Below are 16,704 nucleotides of genomic sequence, written 5' to 3'. Positions count from 1 at the left end.
AAACAAACGTTTATCTCAGGTTTAGATAGACAGATTCAAATTTTGTCGAAAAGCGACTTGTTTGCAGGTATGTAACCAGCTAAATATAGTCCCTTTACATGCCACAAGGCAAAGACCCGCAAGTCAAGGTCTGCAAATCAAACACACCATCACATGCATCATAGAGGACGTTAAAAGCAGGAACAGTGGCAACCACGGCAGTACGTCAGCACAGGCAGATAGAACATGGCCCCTGTGCTTTTTGCATTACCATCACACCAGACATTGGGCGACTGCAATGTCCCGACCATGACGCTGCTGTGCTAAAATAGAAAAATAAGGGGGATGATGACAAGCCTGCAGTAGGAGCTGTGGACACAAAATGACATGCATACTGTGCAGACCGTTTGACAGACGTGTGAGCTCGACTATATTTGAATACAGCTGTGCAGACACTTATCTAGTCACCGAACCTCCTTTCTGTTTGGAACAAAAGGAGCCCACAACACAGTCTTATGAGAGAGATGTTTGATTGTGTCCATAGATCCTCTAATAATAAAAGGACTATTCCCTTTACTATGAGTATTCAGCTTCCTGTAACATACACTATGCATGTTAAAATAGTCTTGACTATTTGAAATCTGTTGCCATTGTTAAATTCATTAGATGCTTTGCTCTCCCTTCTCACCCATTTCATATGTGAGAGCGTGATTGTGTACGATACTCAGCACAGATTAGGAAGTAGTGTTAATGAGAGAAACTGCCCACTGCAGCGAGTCACTAGATCATGTAGCTGACCTGAGGTCAGTGCCTCGCTGCGCCACGCCATCTGTTTACCTGCAACAGTCAACCACTCCCAATACCTCCGCCTGCCCGAGGACAGCAATTTATCCGTCTCCACCTTCGTCCCGTTTTTCTTGCTCTCTGTCCGTCAACCTCTCCATCTATGGCGACAACATTCTGATGACGTCTCAAGCAGCCACTCCTAAACTTGTTCTGGTTAGGTACGACCTTTTACTGACGTTTCTTTCTCTCAGCTGCTCCCTCAGTCGATCTCTCTTGAAATTAGCCATGGGCCATTAGCTTGCCGTCTATATGCAACATCTGCTTTGTGTCCACTATAGCCATTTGCATCGCAATAGACTTCCAAATTTGAGGAAAGTAAGCTAAAGGTATTAACAAAATTAAGACATCATACTTTAGCCCCTTTACTATTAATATTAGCCAAAGTAGAGTCTTTACGACTTCAAATCACACCCATTGTGAGCCAGTGCTACAAAAGTTAGTCATTTCATGTTATGGTCTCTCTTACCTTAACAATGCAGCAAAGTACAAAAGTAAAGTTAGCCGGTATTTAGCGTAGTGTTTGGCTCAAGCGGCAACTTGCATGTGCTACCATGTAACATTACTTAGGGGTGTGTTCACAGCGTTTCCACAATGTAACCAGACGCCGCCTATTCAAGATAATCTCGTGCATAAACTACCATTTGAACATAACTTAGGCTAGCCCTTTCAGATGGCATTGTTATCTGTTTAAGGAAGCTCTGATGGATAATGTGTAGTTCATTCTCAGGTAAGGTAAAGGTAAAGGTTTATAAGTTTCCAGGAGATTTTACTCTCATTTTTCATGTGTTTTCAATGACGGTGGGAATAAGTTATGAGAAGGGACAAGGGGATGGGCACTCTCTGAAAGAAAGTTTGGAGGTTTTTCATTCTTTCCCCATTTCTTCTTTGGTTTGTTAATCAAAACAAAATTGTGAAAACTTTTTTTTTTTTTTTTTTTTTTTTTAAAGCTCCAGTGTGAACCTACTGACTTAAAGGCAATTACAGCAGCAGTTACTCCATGGATTGCTATTGATTTTTTTCCTCCCTCCCTCTCGCTCTCGCGCTTCCTCTCTTTCATACTCAAGTCTTTTTCCCACGCATTGGCAATTAGTATGCAGCAGTGAGGCTACAGGAGCGTCAGCTACCTGGGGAACAGAACTCCTAAGTCACATCCAACAAAAAACAAAACACAGGTAATGGTCACACGCACAGACAAGGATTCACACACACAGTTTCTAAATGCAAGTCAACATGGACAACAGTATGTCAGTCGCAGGCTAAGCAGCGAGCTTTAGCCACTTCAGCTAGCCATGTATTGTCTTGCTAAAGAAAGGGGCTAACATGTAAACCAGCAGACATCAGGAAGAACACGGCATTAGCTCTGGCTACCTGACACCACACGGGTAGCTTCTATCGAATCTGTGGGTTGCTGTGGTGGTTGCAGACCATCTTTTACATTTCTAATTGACAAGAGAGCAGAATCATGGGATCAGTCATTTTATGAGCCAACATCAAGCTAGTTAAATTAGGGTGCAGCGCTTAGGACACTGATGCATCTTGATTTATTATGATGCTGAAAAACATGTACACAAACGAGAAAGATTGTGAGTTAGGCTGTAATCATCAGAACAGGAAAAGAGAGGGAAAAGCCAGGTCTTCTAAACCTGAAACAGTGCTGAGGCCATGAGGACAGCTTGCTATTAATAGCAGCAGATTTTTTTTATTCAAGAGGGCTCTGCTGTTGTGCTTTCTCTCACGCTTGTGCTGCCTTTCCTCTCACCTCCTCTCTATTCTCTCTCTGTTCCTGCACATTGTGTTCCACAAATAAGATGGGGAAAAGCACTGACTGTGTCAATATATACGGTCTTCAGAGATGAAAAGGAGATTTTGAATTTCTGATGCATTCATAAAAAGCCGTGATCACAACCCTTTACTGCACCTTCAAGCCGAGAGGATCATGGAGGACAAGTCTCATAACTTCCCACATGCAGCCTTATGTAAGCCCATAGGTTTTCCTTTTTGACTGCACCCCTCCCTCCCTCCCTCCCTCCCCCCCTCCTCAGTATGACAGAGTTGCAGAGTGACGCCTACTTCTCAGTGACTCTCCACCCCCACCAGGCCACCTCCACCATCCTCCCACACAGGGACACAGGAGAAGGGAATTCCTCATTACCTCAGCATTTGCACGTTTTGTATGTCCGTACAAACATACAAACATAAACTGACCGCTAGCATCTTTCAGCCAATACAAATATAAAATGTACAGAAAACCAAGGTTGTCCTTCCAGCTTAAACACTGTTAAAATGCTCTGCACTTGAACACACTCATAAACGAGTTGCACTCGAAACAGTATGCACAGTACATTAATCTATCGTCCAGCAAATCCCATTATATCATGTTTGCATTGTTACTAAGGTGTCGCTAAATAAAATTGCTGCAGGAACTTTACAAAGACCAGCAATGAAAAGCGCCAAAATAAGAGGCAAATTTAAAATTGCCAATAGTGTGGAGGGTTGAATCTCCCCCACCGAGAGAAGGCCGGAGAGCACGCTCCACTGTTATTTTACAGTAGAGTTGCTTCTTAATAAATCTACCCTAAACTGGTTTACAATTAAAAGTATTTAATCCTACTGAAGCTAATACAATTACAGAATGAAGTACACTACTAACAAAATATATAATAATATGATCCGCGCGGAAAAGCTATTCACTCGCGACTCAGCCTGAAAACACAGATGCTTCCACGCTGAGAGCCGAGTAGGAAGAGAGTGAATACCTTTCCAGCACTTCCTCTTACAGTTTGAAATCCCCTCCCTTTTGGCCATCTTAATTCCTATTGGCTAATTTCGGTTGCCTCCTCCTGGCGTCAGGCTTCCGAAAACCCTCGCGCGGGCACAACCTGCAAATGTCTGTCTAGAAGTCTGACTTTCCCTTGGCTATTCTTCACAGTTTAATACATTCAATGACTGTCTTTTATGGCTTAACACTTCTTTGGTAAACATTCTATATAAAGATTAGGATTTGCAACTTTTGGCAAAAACCTTCACAAGCAAATATTAAGGTGCTACAATTCTACTAAGATACACTTCTAACTACAAATTCTAAAACACTTCTAATTATGAATCTTCTAATTATGTATTCCAACATACTTCTAATTATGATTTCTTAATTATGAATCATTAAACACTTCTATTATAATTTCTTAAAACACACTTCTAAACCCCAAATTTCCTACAATAGCTGCACATTAAACCAAAACTAATTGCACATGAGCAAGCTACATCTCACCTACACGTTATTAACACTCTCTCACACACACACACACACACACACACGCACACGCACACGCACACGCACACACACACACACACACACACGCACACACACGCTTACTGTATTTAGAGTTCAGCTCTGTGGATCTCCAGCCAAGTCGGATCAGGTGTCTCACAGATAAAAGCACATAATTGCAGCAACAGCAGCTCTGGACCAAGATAACGCTGACATTAGTTTTATCTCGCCAAGTAGCACAGATGAATGAATTCCATTTCCTGCAGCATGTAAATATCTGGTTTTCAGGGGTGTTTACCTCGGTCACTCTCTTCAGCTCATTCTACTTTCTTTGTCTTCACGCTGGCTCTCTTCCTCCTTGTCTGTACCGTCAGCTGTTTTTGTAAATGAGTTTCATGAAAATGGACAGAACTCTTTTTTGACTGCCTCCTCTCTTTTTCTGAATGAAGCGCGCGCACACACACACACACACACACACACACTACATGCAAACAGAAAGCCTTGCTGGCTGGCTGGCTGGCTCCCTCCTTCCCTACTGCTGTTATGCTATCATGCGCACAGTTTGCACCGCTCCCTTCTCCTCCAACCCTCCCTTTCGTGTAGATATTCTCTCTCTCCCTCCCTCCCCCTCTCTGTGTAACAATATAATTGCAATGACAGCCAAACCAGATATTGCAATAAGTCCAGCTGTTTAAAGGGCTGCTGGGATCAGCCAGTATGTCACTAGATGCAACGGCAAGATGCTTATACGAGAGGTTACAGAAAATACATTTAGTCTTTCACAACTCCAATTGAAGGTTTGGTACTTTTTTTTTCTGCAAAAAAGGGAACAAGCCTACATCCACAGGCAGGGAAAAGATACAGTCCAGGCAAACTAGTCACCATTCATTAATCTCCATTTCATGGGAATATATAAAGTCAAGCTGAATGAGCTCAACGTAGTGACAGCTGCTGGTGAAACAGAGCACTGCTGCAATGTCCAAAAATAAAATAGTAAAAAAACGGGGGGTTTTGAAGGCAAGATGGAGGGGGGGGGGAGAATAATGAAACCACCTTATTAGCTCGGAAAGAACCGTAATCCCACAGGACAACATATTTGCATCTTCTCCATGCAGCCCCCTCACTGCAAACTGCAGCTGAAGGCGCAGTGGAGGAGAGCAGTCAAAAGTTCAGCATAAGAAAACATCAAAAGGGAACTCTAGGTAAGGTAGCGTAAGGTAGCTGATAGACAGATACACAGGATCCGTTCAGATCCCCCAGCCCCGTGGGTTAATCACACAGTTTAACCGTCATAGTGTGAAATAAAGTTAAACTGACAATCGCTATCGGAAGATATTCAGTAAAAATATGGGATTGGCGATAATGGTTTTTATTTGCTGATGCTACATTTTGAACAGAAAATACATGTTGAAATCGGCAGGAAGAGAGCTAGTAACGTTGTTAGCATTGAAGCTAACAGTGAAGGTACGGAGGTTGCATTGACATACATTATGATGATGCATTCATGATCTAGTCAGTGAAAATGAGTATTGGGCAGAGGTAAAAGATACATTTTGATGTGTACAAATGTAATCTAGTAAAATGTAGCTTTTGGCGAGAAACTTGAATGAATAGAGTTGTTTGAAGGACATGTTTTCACAAACAATAATAGAATATTTTTTCCCTAACCATTTGAATTATGTATTTGTATGCAAATAACCACTAGAGATGACAGTAAAAAAGTAAAAGGATAAGATATATTTGCTCACTTTTTTTCTGCCGATCCAATCAATGACTCAAAACCTTGATAAGATCTGAACAATGTTTCACCTCTAGTGAAGCAGCTACAGCTTCCTGTAGCCTTAGTTAATTACGTTCGCAACTGCAAGCTCCTCTGTGAACTGAATAAGCCTTTATTAGAATATAGACAATTTCTTTACAATCTTTTGTTGGGGCATCAGTTTTACATATAATAGCAGGGAGCAGTAAAATATTAAAGAGCCAACATGAGCTGGAGGTTAGATGGAGAGGTACACTGGAAAAGTGTTAATTGCAGTTAAGGCAAACATCAAAACTCAAAAGTTAAATCATGGGACATATTGGTTTCCCAATCGACACCCAGGATTTCCTTCTCCGTACCGTGTCCCCTGACATAACCTTATTATATTCCATGTTTTAAATCCATTATATTTGACAGCCCATTTCTAGGGCTGGCTCCTCTTAGTCGATTAGTCAACTAACTGGTCAATTTTGGTCTTAGTTGATTAAGATTAGTCAGTATTTTTGGAGCTTTTTCATGCTGAATGACGTATTTCCAGGAAACTTAAGAGCAAGATGTCTGGTAAACACAATACTTAGAGGGGTGCTTTAGTGTGACTCTTTGTGGAGAAACAGTTTTGCAGGTCTGTCAATTAAATCAACTAATTCATTTGTAAACAAAATCGTATGAGTGTTAGTCGACTAAGAATTTCTTTGGTCGAGGACGGCCCGACGTATCTCTGGTATGACTGCCTGGTAGATGCATAAGCCTGATGTACACAGTGTAAATACTTTAGTAAGTTCCAGTAAAATCTTGTTTTCGGGTGCAGGGGCCTAATACTGATACTGCATAGTTGAGCATGTCAATTTTCCCCATCTTTATTTCCAAGGGAAATACACTACTACGCTGCTCTAAAGCACTACAATTCGAGGCAGGAAACAGGCCTACATCTATGTGAAAGCACCTTAAGATGCTGTGAGTTTGCCCACAATGTTAGTCTGCCACTGTACAAGATAAGCAAGGCAAAGTTCTCCTTCAGCTTTAGGATAAAGTTGTTCACGTTAACAAATCTGTCCAGGCTGATAAATGGTCTATATTTGTTCTGTTTTTGAATGTAGAGTATGAACACTTTTAATTGTATACATTTAGCATTGATGCAGCAAGAAGGTTTTTGGTTCAAGAAGTACTGTAGAGAAAATGGATGGATGGATGTTAAGCACACATTGAGTGTTTATCTTATCTAGCCAAGTTAAGACAAGCAACCAACCAACAACTCTGCACTCCTAGCCAGGGCTGCAAAGTACGACCATTTAAATTGCACATGTATCCAAAATCTGTGAAGCACGACTAAACATTTTCATCGGTCGCACCGGTTTGCCTGACATTAAATAGCAGGTCTGAACTCTTCGGTGGAGGCAACTGCTCTACAACCGGTCTTCCCTGTCCCAGGTAAGATTCCTAATCCTGCTCAAAGGCACTGGAAGTGGGCCACTGTCGGCTACATTTAATACCATGAAACAAGTTTACTGCTAATTTCATCTCTGCTCCGATGATCGCCAAAGAGCTGATCTGTTCTGAGCACATCTCTCTCTGTCACTCAATCACACACTCGCAATATACCAACGTAATATGTAAACATACATGTGGATGGCACTTAAACCCTGTCCGTGGTCATTTTACACACGGTAGTAATGCGAGCATTAAAGATCGGCGGGGAGTTTTATACTTTGTTTTCTATCTACTCTCGTTCGCAATGTGGGACAAGGGCTATGTGGGGTGAACTTCTAACGCCCTTCTGATCCAACATCCTCAAGCAAGATGGCCTGATTTTAAAAACATTTATCTGCACCTTTATTCCCGTTTACAATCATTTACATAATTAACTAAAACCAATGTGTATGTGCCTAAATGAAAACGTTAGGCGCACCAGTCCCACAATGTAGAAAGTGAAGCTGCTTTCCAAATCGCATACATACATCTTTTTTTTTTTTTTTTTACTTTTAGTACATACTGCAGCTGCCCTTACAAAGTATGTACTGTTTGCATGCAGTATGCATTGAACTGGGTAATCCTCATAACACTGCACCTTGAACTTTGACCCACTTGCTTATCTCGCTGCACAAAGAATTGTGGGTCAGAATAGCCAGAAAAACATGCTGGCTTGCATACTGACAAATGCAACTGCATGCAATGGTACATCCTGGTATTTTTTGGCATACTGCATTTGACATTTTATGTATCTGGCACATTAAATAGTATGAACTAGCTCGCCTAGCATTGCAAAAGGTTCGTCTCGGGTTGAGCACATGACTGGGATAAAGAGGATGGTATGCAGTAATGGCACCTAATGCCGCAAAACAAGTCCAGCAGCTTCTTGCATTTGCGCTGTCAGGTAGACTCTTTCAGAGGATAGTAAGAGAAGACAGCGAAGGGCTTAGAAAGCAGGAAGGAGAGAGGGGAGGACACGAGCAGGGATCAGTGGCCAAAGACACCACAGATAAACCGTTCGTGAACACAATTACAAGGTGTTGCAGTCTCTAGTATATAACTGAGGTAAAGTTAGAAGTAAACACTAGGAAAATGGTTATTATTTACACAGCAAATGTAAAAACAAGCCAAAACAGAACTCATGTAATACGATTGCGTTTGGACACAACCAGGTTATTACTGACTAATGATTAAGCATGAGTTGAATGAGGTTTATTTTAGCCCAAACAAATGACGCTACTCTTGCATTGAGTCAATAGATACTCATTCTAAATGTGTTACTTTCCCCCCAAGCAGATTTATCAACAAAACCGACAATTTCTCAACCCCTGCTGGAACCCTACAATCCAGTGGTGAATTTCAACATGTGATGAATTTTCGTGTTTTCTTTTCCTTTGAACTATCATGCGATGACCCTCCCGCTTTGCAGCAATTACATTGAAGCCAGTCAAGCAGCTATATACCCGGTGTGAAGCCAGGCTTACGGCCATGCAACCAGTCGCCTCCCTTCTGCCCTGATCAATAATTTACATCAGAGCAAGCAATGCAGGAAAGATACAAAAACTGAGGATTGAGAAACAATGGCTGAGGAAGACATCAAAAGAAAGGCAGCTCGGAAAACAAAGACAACAGGAAAAGAAGAGGGAACAAATAAAGATGGAGAGAGACAGAGAAACAGAAGCAGGAGTGGTTAAGAGAAGAGAGATATAGGAGCAGCAGCAACAGCACCACGCTTGGTGCTCTGGCAGAGATCTATAAATAGCTCTTCAAATCTCTCTAGAAAAAGCCTCGTTCTGCTTATGCTGCTGCAAACAGAGATTCAGAAGGAGACAGAACAAGATATGGATATCTCGCTGACACATTTTAACAGCGATCATGTCTTATCGGATACTAACTGCCTATTGCAATCACATTACCCCGTAAATTACAGTATTAAAAAAAACGCTTTTACATCGACCATCTTGCTTGTATAAATATTTGATTGGAGGAAGTGAATACAGTAAAAACAAGTAGGTTACATCCAAAACATAAACGTGCATGTTCTACTGGTGTATGAATACTGAATTGTTTATCACTATGTACCCTGCAAAAAAATAAAAAATAAAAAGAATAAGCACGCTTCTGAAACCTCTTCATCAATACTTATTCTTACACACAAAAACATGTCAAGTTACTATCATTTATTGATGCTTTACCTATTTGATAAGTAAAGCAACATCGGGATTTTCAAGTTGCAGGGTAGGGGTAACCTGTTGACAGGGATGAGAGATACGCCATCTTTCTCATTGCTGGCCTTAGCAACAGCAGACTGTTGATTCAATGACTCACCTCCATCAGATCCGACTACGGACAAGCCTTTTTCTCAATGATGCTAACATTACACAAGCAATTTGACATTCTTCAGGTACTTTCTCAGATCAGTCTTCAACAGAACAGACAAATTGAGACATTTTCAAAACAGTCTCAACATCAAATGGGACTGTGTTGGCAGTCCTTGCTTGCCTCTTGGCAATTTTCTGCATCACATGACTAGCCAATGGCGATAGTAATGAATATTTATGTTTTCAGTCACGCATGCTTTTTTCCCCAGAGCAGATGTTTGAATCACAGCTCTGACAGTCTGTGCTGTGATCCCACCTAGTTTGACACCACAGTCTTGCCATCTATTTTCAGCTTGAGTATCAAAATGTTGAGCTAAAGCCAAGACATAAAGATCAATGGCCATTTGTCATGGTTTCCTTGACAAACCCTTTTTTCTTCTTTGAATCGTCATCAACTGTGTGTTTTTATTATGGACTGGAAATGAGTGATAATCGCTTGTTTCTGTTTAATCTCATTAAATCTAGGAACATGTCTCCCTGAGGCATGGCCTTGGACATACATATTACGAGCACTTCAATGCCATAGTGCAATCAAGACCAGAAGTGTAGTCTGGTTTTTAGAAGGATTTCTTCATCAGGTCACAATTCAGCCTCATATCCCACGAAGACTCTATCATTAATACAAACTATAGATTTGTTGTTTCAAATCGATTTGTCATGACATCTGCACCTTGTTTGCTGTCGTGTCTGACAATCATTGGAGACAAACATATAGACGTCACGGTGTAATGGCAAAAACAACACCTTGTTGTCACCAGCTAAGGTGACAACAAGGGTGATTAAATCAATTCCTGCTCACTTCATTGTAATTGAACCAGATAATAAGCTAGTCACTTCAATCCTAGAGTTTCAGTAGCGTGTCCCTACGATTGGAAGGATACAATGTTAACATGGCCATCTCTTGTCAGGCATGGAGAACACGGACTTTAAAGATGGTGCTTAACGTCACGTTATATGTCTAACTAAAAAAACATGGATCATCGATGAACGTTACAAGTGATCTCAATAAAGGTTCAGCTCACCCTTTCGCTGGCCGTATGTTGAGAGTCCGTGTGGAGAATCCTTTAGGTTGTGTCTGTGGAGAACAGATGGCAGTATGGTCAGAGCCGTGGCTGAGCAGATGACTGAAAATATTAGCTTGCCCACACGCTAACAATAGCTAGCTCACGGCATTAGCTTGCTTCCTCCGGCGAGTATAATTAGCCACCTACAACACCTAGCCACCTAGCTAATGCTAGCCCGATAGCTAGCCTTTTCTTATTCAGTGTACGCTAGCAACCCTACGTTAACACAACTTAGAGTTTGTATTACAACCAGTTAACCGACAAAGTAGCACGTGTTTACGGTAATGCGAACCTTGTTGTAAACATGTACTTGCACTGTCAAGTCTCAACATATGAGGTGCTAGCTGATACGCTTAGCTAGCTTTCCCAATGACTTACCAATGCTAATATAATAGAGCTGCTAGCTCGAGTCTGTTCACTGCGACCCCAACTGTCAAAATAGCGCCGCGTGAGGGGAGAGCGGCATGAACGTTAACGATAGACAGCAAGCATTGAGAAGAAAGGCAGTCGAGTCTGTTACAGGAACACAGCCAAATAACAACAAAACGCCAAAGAATAAAAGGACACAAATTAAAGAAAAAAGAAACAAAACGCTATTCCCCCTTCTCGGCTCCGGCTTGTATGTGTGTGTCAGCGTCACTTTTTTCCCCTCACCGACAGTTTACGTCAGCGGCGTACTGAACATTCGCAGGGAGACGTTCAGGATACAGTGAAATTGTTTACCTATTATTTAACGTTACTGGACTCAAAATACAGAAACTGTCAAAATGTTTTACATTTGTGTTACACGTGTATCTTTAAGGTGCCATTTGTGTCTCTTTCATTGAAAGGCAATGAAGATGTGTTGGTATTATGAACTTTAAACCACTGACGCATTCTATGAAAGCACATTTTTCGACAAAATATCTCCCACATACCATGTCTAATGAATAAAAGGTCTAATGAATTTTAAAAAAATACACGCTTTATATTAACATTATCAGTCTAACATTGAATGATTATGAGTTTTAGTCGTATTTTCAACGTTTATGATTGGAGGGTTGTTGAGTTACATTTCCCATTCATTTACCTTTAGTATGTGAGGCTACACTTGTAGCTACTTTACACATTTTCAAAGGAACCGATACAAAAGTAAAGTTTGTTGTAGTTCTAAAAGTTCCCCACATGTCGGCAGGCTAGTACTTCTACTACAGTAAGATATTGTCGCTCAACCTCATAGTCCACCCTAAAGGCAAAAATATAACCTATATGCACTATAAGTACAGCTGGTGGCACACATTCTAAAGGTGTTCTGTTTTAGGTCAACACATGTGGACACTTTTCAACACATGTTTACACATCACGTAGAGGTTTTGAAAGACATTTTTTTTCCTGCAGCGCATAGCTGTAGGGCTCTTTACCAAAGTTTGTGCAATGACACTCTAACTTATTCGCAATGTTACTATATTCAGCATGCTTCACTTGAAATAAGTCATTAGCTTTCTCGACACCTCAATTCCTCACACACTAATTACATTGCAACAGATCACTTATGTATATTATTGTCTCGGTGTAAATGAGACCGGTTTGCTGTAAACCTATATTAGGGGCAACCGTGCAATTTCAGCAAATTCACAGGGAAGCTCAAAGGTGAGTATCAAAGCTGTGCAACTTTGGTAAACTGTTCTATTTTGGATTCTATATTATGCACAAAATAGACTCTCGTAAGAACCCAAACAGACACAACTTGTACGGGCAATTGTATGACAGAGACAGTAATTAGCCTTTTTTCTTCTTCTTTTCTCTCTCTTTCTTTCTCTCTCTCTCTCTCTCTCTCACAAACACACGTACACATACACGATGAGTAATTATTACATTAGTATGCCTCCTTGAAGTGAACATGATGGGACGTGTTTTAAATACCCCACTGCAGTGCCCCGCCTCGTATAGCTTTGACAACTTTGCACGTTTTGAACTACAATTGTTTGGTGCCTGTGTGGCTCGCTTAGCTACTCTGTAACTGGGTTAAAGGGCACTGAATTTCAACTTTGATCGGCGGTGGTGGAAGGTTGCGTGTGCCGCTCAGAGGGCAACGAGGCACAGAAACCACCTGTTGTGGTGACGACATCGTTATAACCTATCCAGTGTATCATAAAATGTGTTAAACGCTGTCACTTTTAAACACGTATTTGTTAATGCAAAGCAGCGACTGGGAGTGAAGTCCCGTAAGTGTGTGTCATCGACAGTAGTTTTATTGATTGCGTGTGCCACTGCAGGTGACAGCCTACGTGGTGCGCGTTTTGTATGTGTTGTGTGAGTGCGTGTACCGTATTGTGTGTGAGAGCAGTAGGCTACACACTGATGATGCTTTGCCAGTAATTTCCTCGGTGCCCCAATGCTCTCATTGGTGCGTCCCTCCAACGTGTCACCAGTTGTGGTGGATTACCCCAGATATCTACACCATCGGGAGGGTGAAACACCATTCCTTTCGCTCAACTCCTGTTTTCACGGTGTCCAGCTTTCAACAAGGACCTCTGACAACATTTGAGAAACTTGTGACTTCCAAAAAACAACTCAGGAAAGACAATTTGAAGCTTTTTATTTGTCCTTTTTACGCACGCCTAGCACAGAAATGCATTGTTTTACTTCAGAGAGGATGACGCAGACTTCTTTATTCCCAGCGTTTCTGTTTTTGGCACCCGTGCTGTTGCAGGGTCTCTGGGTCAGTGGCTCCCCGGGCTGCGCGTCCTGTCGCTTGGAGGCGATGGATAAAAGCGCAGAGGAAAGGCTGATGATAGAAATCGTCAAGCAGCAACTTTTGGAAAAGCTGCACCTGAAAGAGAGACCAAACATCACTCAGACGATTCCCCGGGCAGCGCTCCTCACTGCGCTGCGCAAACTGCACTCGGGGCGCGTCAGACACGATGGTACTCTTGAACTAGAAAAAAGTATAGCCACCAAAGATCAAGGCTATGAAATAGTGAGCTTTGCACATTTAAGTAAGTTTGGTATTCTCATTTCACACTGTTAATCTGTTTTAGCTGTATTGCCGTAAAACACCACTAGTGCATGTTGTGCGCTTTACGCATGTCTGTGCGTAAAATGGAAACAAAATAGGTCAGGAATTCCGTGTGTGTTAACAACTTAAGGTTACCGTTCGATAAAATGTAAACGCTTAGATTTACAGCTTCTGTCATCACCTTTTAGATTTACTCATAAATATACAAATTCTGCAGGACTTGTTATAGGTGGTAGGGACATCCACAATATAGTGATATGGTAAAATGCTTGAAATGGGGGGAAGTATTGACTTGTCTTTTCTTTTTTACATGAATCTGCAGCTTGATTTTATAAGTGGTTTCAAATGACCCCCCCTTGTGTTTCTGTAACACAGGGGACTCTCAAAATGTCCAACATATTAACAGTCTGTGTTGTTCTTAAAATGTCATTGATCCATAGATGAGACAGAGAGTGGTGATGCAGCCAGCCTCAGTCTTACCTTCCAGTTTCTGCAGGAAAGTGGCCAGAGTATCCAGGTACTCCAGTCTTCTTTGTGGATCTACGTCCGCTCCTCTCAGGACCGTCACCGAGACTCTCGCCTCTCTGCCCGGGTTTTTCTCTCGGCAGAAGGTGGGATGTCCAGCTCTAACCGTACCCTGGTGATGGAAAAGATGCTGGAGGTCCAGGATAGTAACTGGCACACTTTCCCCATCACCCGCACCCTGCAGGCTTTCCTCGATGGGGGCCAGCACCGACTGCGTCTGGAAGTCAGCTGCGATGAGGATGGGAAGAACCTTTGCTCCCTTCATGGCTCTGCTGACACCGCCAACCAGCCCTTCCTGGTGGCCCAAGTGCGTCTCCGTGATGACCACTCTAAACACACGCTCAGGAAACGCTCATTGCGTTGCGGTGAAAATGTAAGCGTGTGCTGCAAGAGAGAATTCTACATGAAGTTCAAAGATATCCAGTGGCATGACTGGATCATTGCACCTGAAGGCTACCATATGAACTATTGCATGGGTCAGTGCCCCCAGCATCTGGCTGGCTCCCCAGGCATAGCATCCTCATTCCATGCCACTGTCTTCAGCCAGCTGAAAGTCAACGGCATTAACACGGTTGCATCTTCATGTTGTATTCCCACAGAGCGCCGGCCACTCTCCATGGTGTACTTCAACTCCCAGCACAGCATTGTCAAAACGGACGTCCCTAATATGATAGTGGAGTCATGCGGATGTACATAAAGGACAGAATATGAAAGACATAGTTAACATAGATTTGCTTTAACACAGGAAATTTAAAAGATGTATTTGTTCATGTAGACGGACAGAAAGATAACACAAAAACAGATGAAAATGTAAGTGTTTTTGTATGTCTACTTTGGGACAACCAACTCTATATATGTTGTTACTTGTACTTTAAAAAAATAGAAGTAACAACTTAGTTTTGTCCCAAATTAGACACACAAGTGTGTTGAACTAGAGGCATCATTAAGCAGTTTACACGCACATAAACAATGACTATAATGTCACAAGCATTGTTTCTAAATTAAGGGAAACAGTAGGCACAAAGACAAAGAGATTGTTTTGTATTATAGTTAAAGAGATCACACTGTCACACATTATATTTTTTTTACTTAATTTTAAAGTCTAATATGCAGTATGTAAAGAGCTAGTTGGTGAGATAATTTTGAGTGAGTGCCTAGAACCAACTGAGTGAATTTAAATGAGATTACACACTGAATCTGAATGTAGACACATTTTTAATCCATATATCAGAGGCATTAATTGAAGAGAGGATAGAAACTAAGAAACCTTAGGGCAGACTCAACACAGACAACAAAGAAGTCCAACTCATATCAAAGAAACTGCTTATGAAGGGCTCAAGACACACAAAGAGATTAATATGGAGCCGTCACTGTAGTGTTTTAAAGATGCATCTTTTTTTTCATTTTTCGTCATATGTAGGTTATTTATTTTGTATTTCGTAATTGCTGCTAGGAAATTTGGAGCAGAACTGACCGCACTTCTATTTTTTCAAAACATTAGCTGCAGTATTTTTGTCATGTAATAGGCTAAGTGTCCACACACAATATGACAAAAAATAATGCCATTTTGAAGCAAGGCTTTTAAAACAGTGAAAGATCCTTGATTTAAATTGTGCCTTCTTCATTAACTCGGGATGACAAAGTGCTACTTGGACATCGAGTATCAAGTCATCTTCCAATACCAAACAGAATCCATTGAGTGTTATTCCTAAAGCAGTCTTTTTATGTGGGCCTGTGACACAATGTTCATATTAATTTTTATTTGTTTTCTATATTTGACTTATTTGACTATCTTTTATCTTTAAATTACACCCAACAAACACTTTCATTTTATTGTGAAGTTGCGGTGAAGCATTTTTTATGATTGAACTGAAACGGCTTAAAGAGGTACATACAATCTGCCCTGAGTTCTGTCTGAGCGCAGCCGATGCTGCATGCAGGTTGAAATATGTTTGATCAGCATCTTCACTGTATTATTGACACAAGTCGGCTAGTCAGTTAGGTAACTATGTCTCCGACAGCATATGAACTCAAGGTCGTTTCTCAGCAGCGTGAGCAAACATTTAGCTATTGCTTCAGTGTCAGGTTATGTGAAGGTCTTCGAGGCAGGTGGGTCAACGAGCATGTGATGTTTGCAAGTTGGCATTTATATCTCACAGAGTCTAAAGTTTTCTGGGATGATGTAAAATTGGAAGCTTTCCAACTAAAGGTGATCTGGTAATACTTTTCAGGGATTTGAAAAAAAACATCTTCCTTGTATTCCAATAGCACAATTGATAGTCCTGGCTATAATTTGTAAGTGAGTAACAATGCTATGTCCATATCAAAAATAAATATCAAGTAGATATTAAAATATGCCAGCATCCATACTGAAATAACTCAATTTGATGGGCACTATTGCCCTATGATGCAACATG

General features: G+C 41.3%; 2 protein-coding genes across 20 annotated transcripts in view; one reads left to right on the top strand and one right to left on the bottom strand.

The window, feature by feature from the left end:
* Positions 1–11,411, bottom strand: part of r3hdm2 (R3H domain containing 2) — a 49,783-nt gene extending 38,372 nt beyond the window's left edge. For 17 of the 19 annotated variants that reach the window (XM_076111044.1, XM_076111042.1, XM_076111056.1 and 14 more), the window contains exons 1-2: positions 11,143–11,411; positions 10,723–10,775 (exon numbers count right to left, since the gene is read on the bottom strand). The gene's annotated coding sequence lies outside the window, so the exon portion shown is untranslated. Of the gene's footprint in view, positions 1–2,193; positions 2,265–10,722; positions 10,776–11,056; positions 11,120–11,142 lie in introns of those variants that run through there. The other 2 variants (XM_076111043.1, XM_076111045.1) reach the window with 2 other exon arrangements.
* Positions 11,412–13,375: 1,964 nt separating this feature from the next.
* On the top strand, positions 13,376–14,984 carry LOC142970672 (inhibin beta B chain). The gene is made up of 2 exons (XM_076111064.1): positions 13,376–13,742; positions 14,203–14,984. The coding sequence occupies exons 1-2, from the start codon at positions 13,376–13,378 to the stop codon at positions 14,982–14,984; spliced, it is 1,149 nt and encodes a 382-aa protein (XP_075967179.1).
* Positions 14,985–16,704: the final 1,720 nt, after the last annotated feature.

This window comes from Anarhichas minor, unplaced genomic scaffold, assembly GCF_050575085.1.
Source record: "Anarhichas minor isolate MPS153535 unplaced genomic scaffold, ASM5057508v1 ptg000043l, whole genome shotgun sequence".
Lineage (NCBI taxonomy): Eukaryota > Metazoa > Chordata > Actinopteri > Perciformes > Anarhichadidae > Anarhichas > Anarhichas minor.
Note: the sequence above shows the minus strand (reverse complement) of the source record. Positions and strands in the feature narration are given on the sequence as shown.

What these genes read in the sequence shown, in the direction of transcription:
- LOC142970672 (XM_076111064.1), top strand. Translation starts at nt 13,376, where the DNA reads ATGCATTGTTTTACTTCAGAGAGGATGACGCAGACTTCTTTATTCCCA. An exon ending in AGTGAGCTTTGCACATTTAA is followed by an intron (nt 13,743 to 14,202) that starts GTAAGTTTGGTA and finishes ATTGATCCATAG; the next exon opens with ATGAGACAGAGAGTGGTGAT.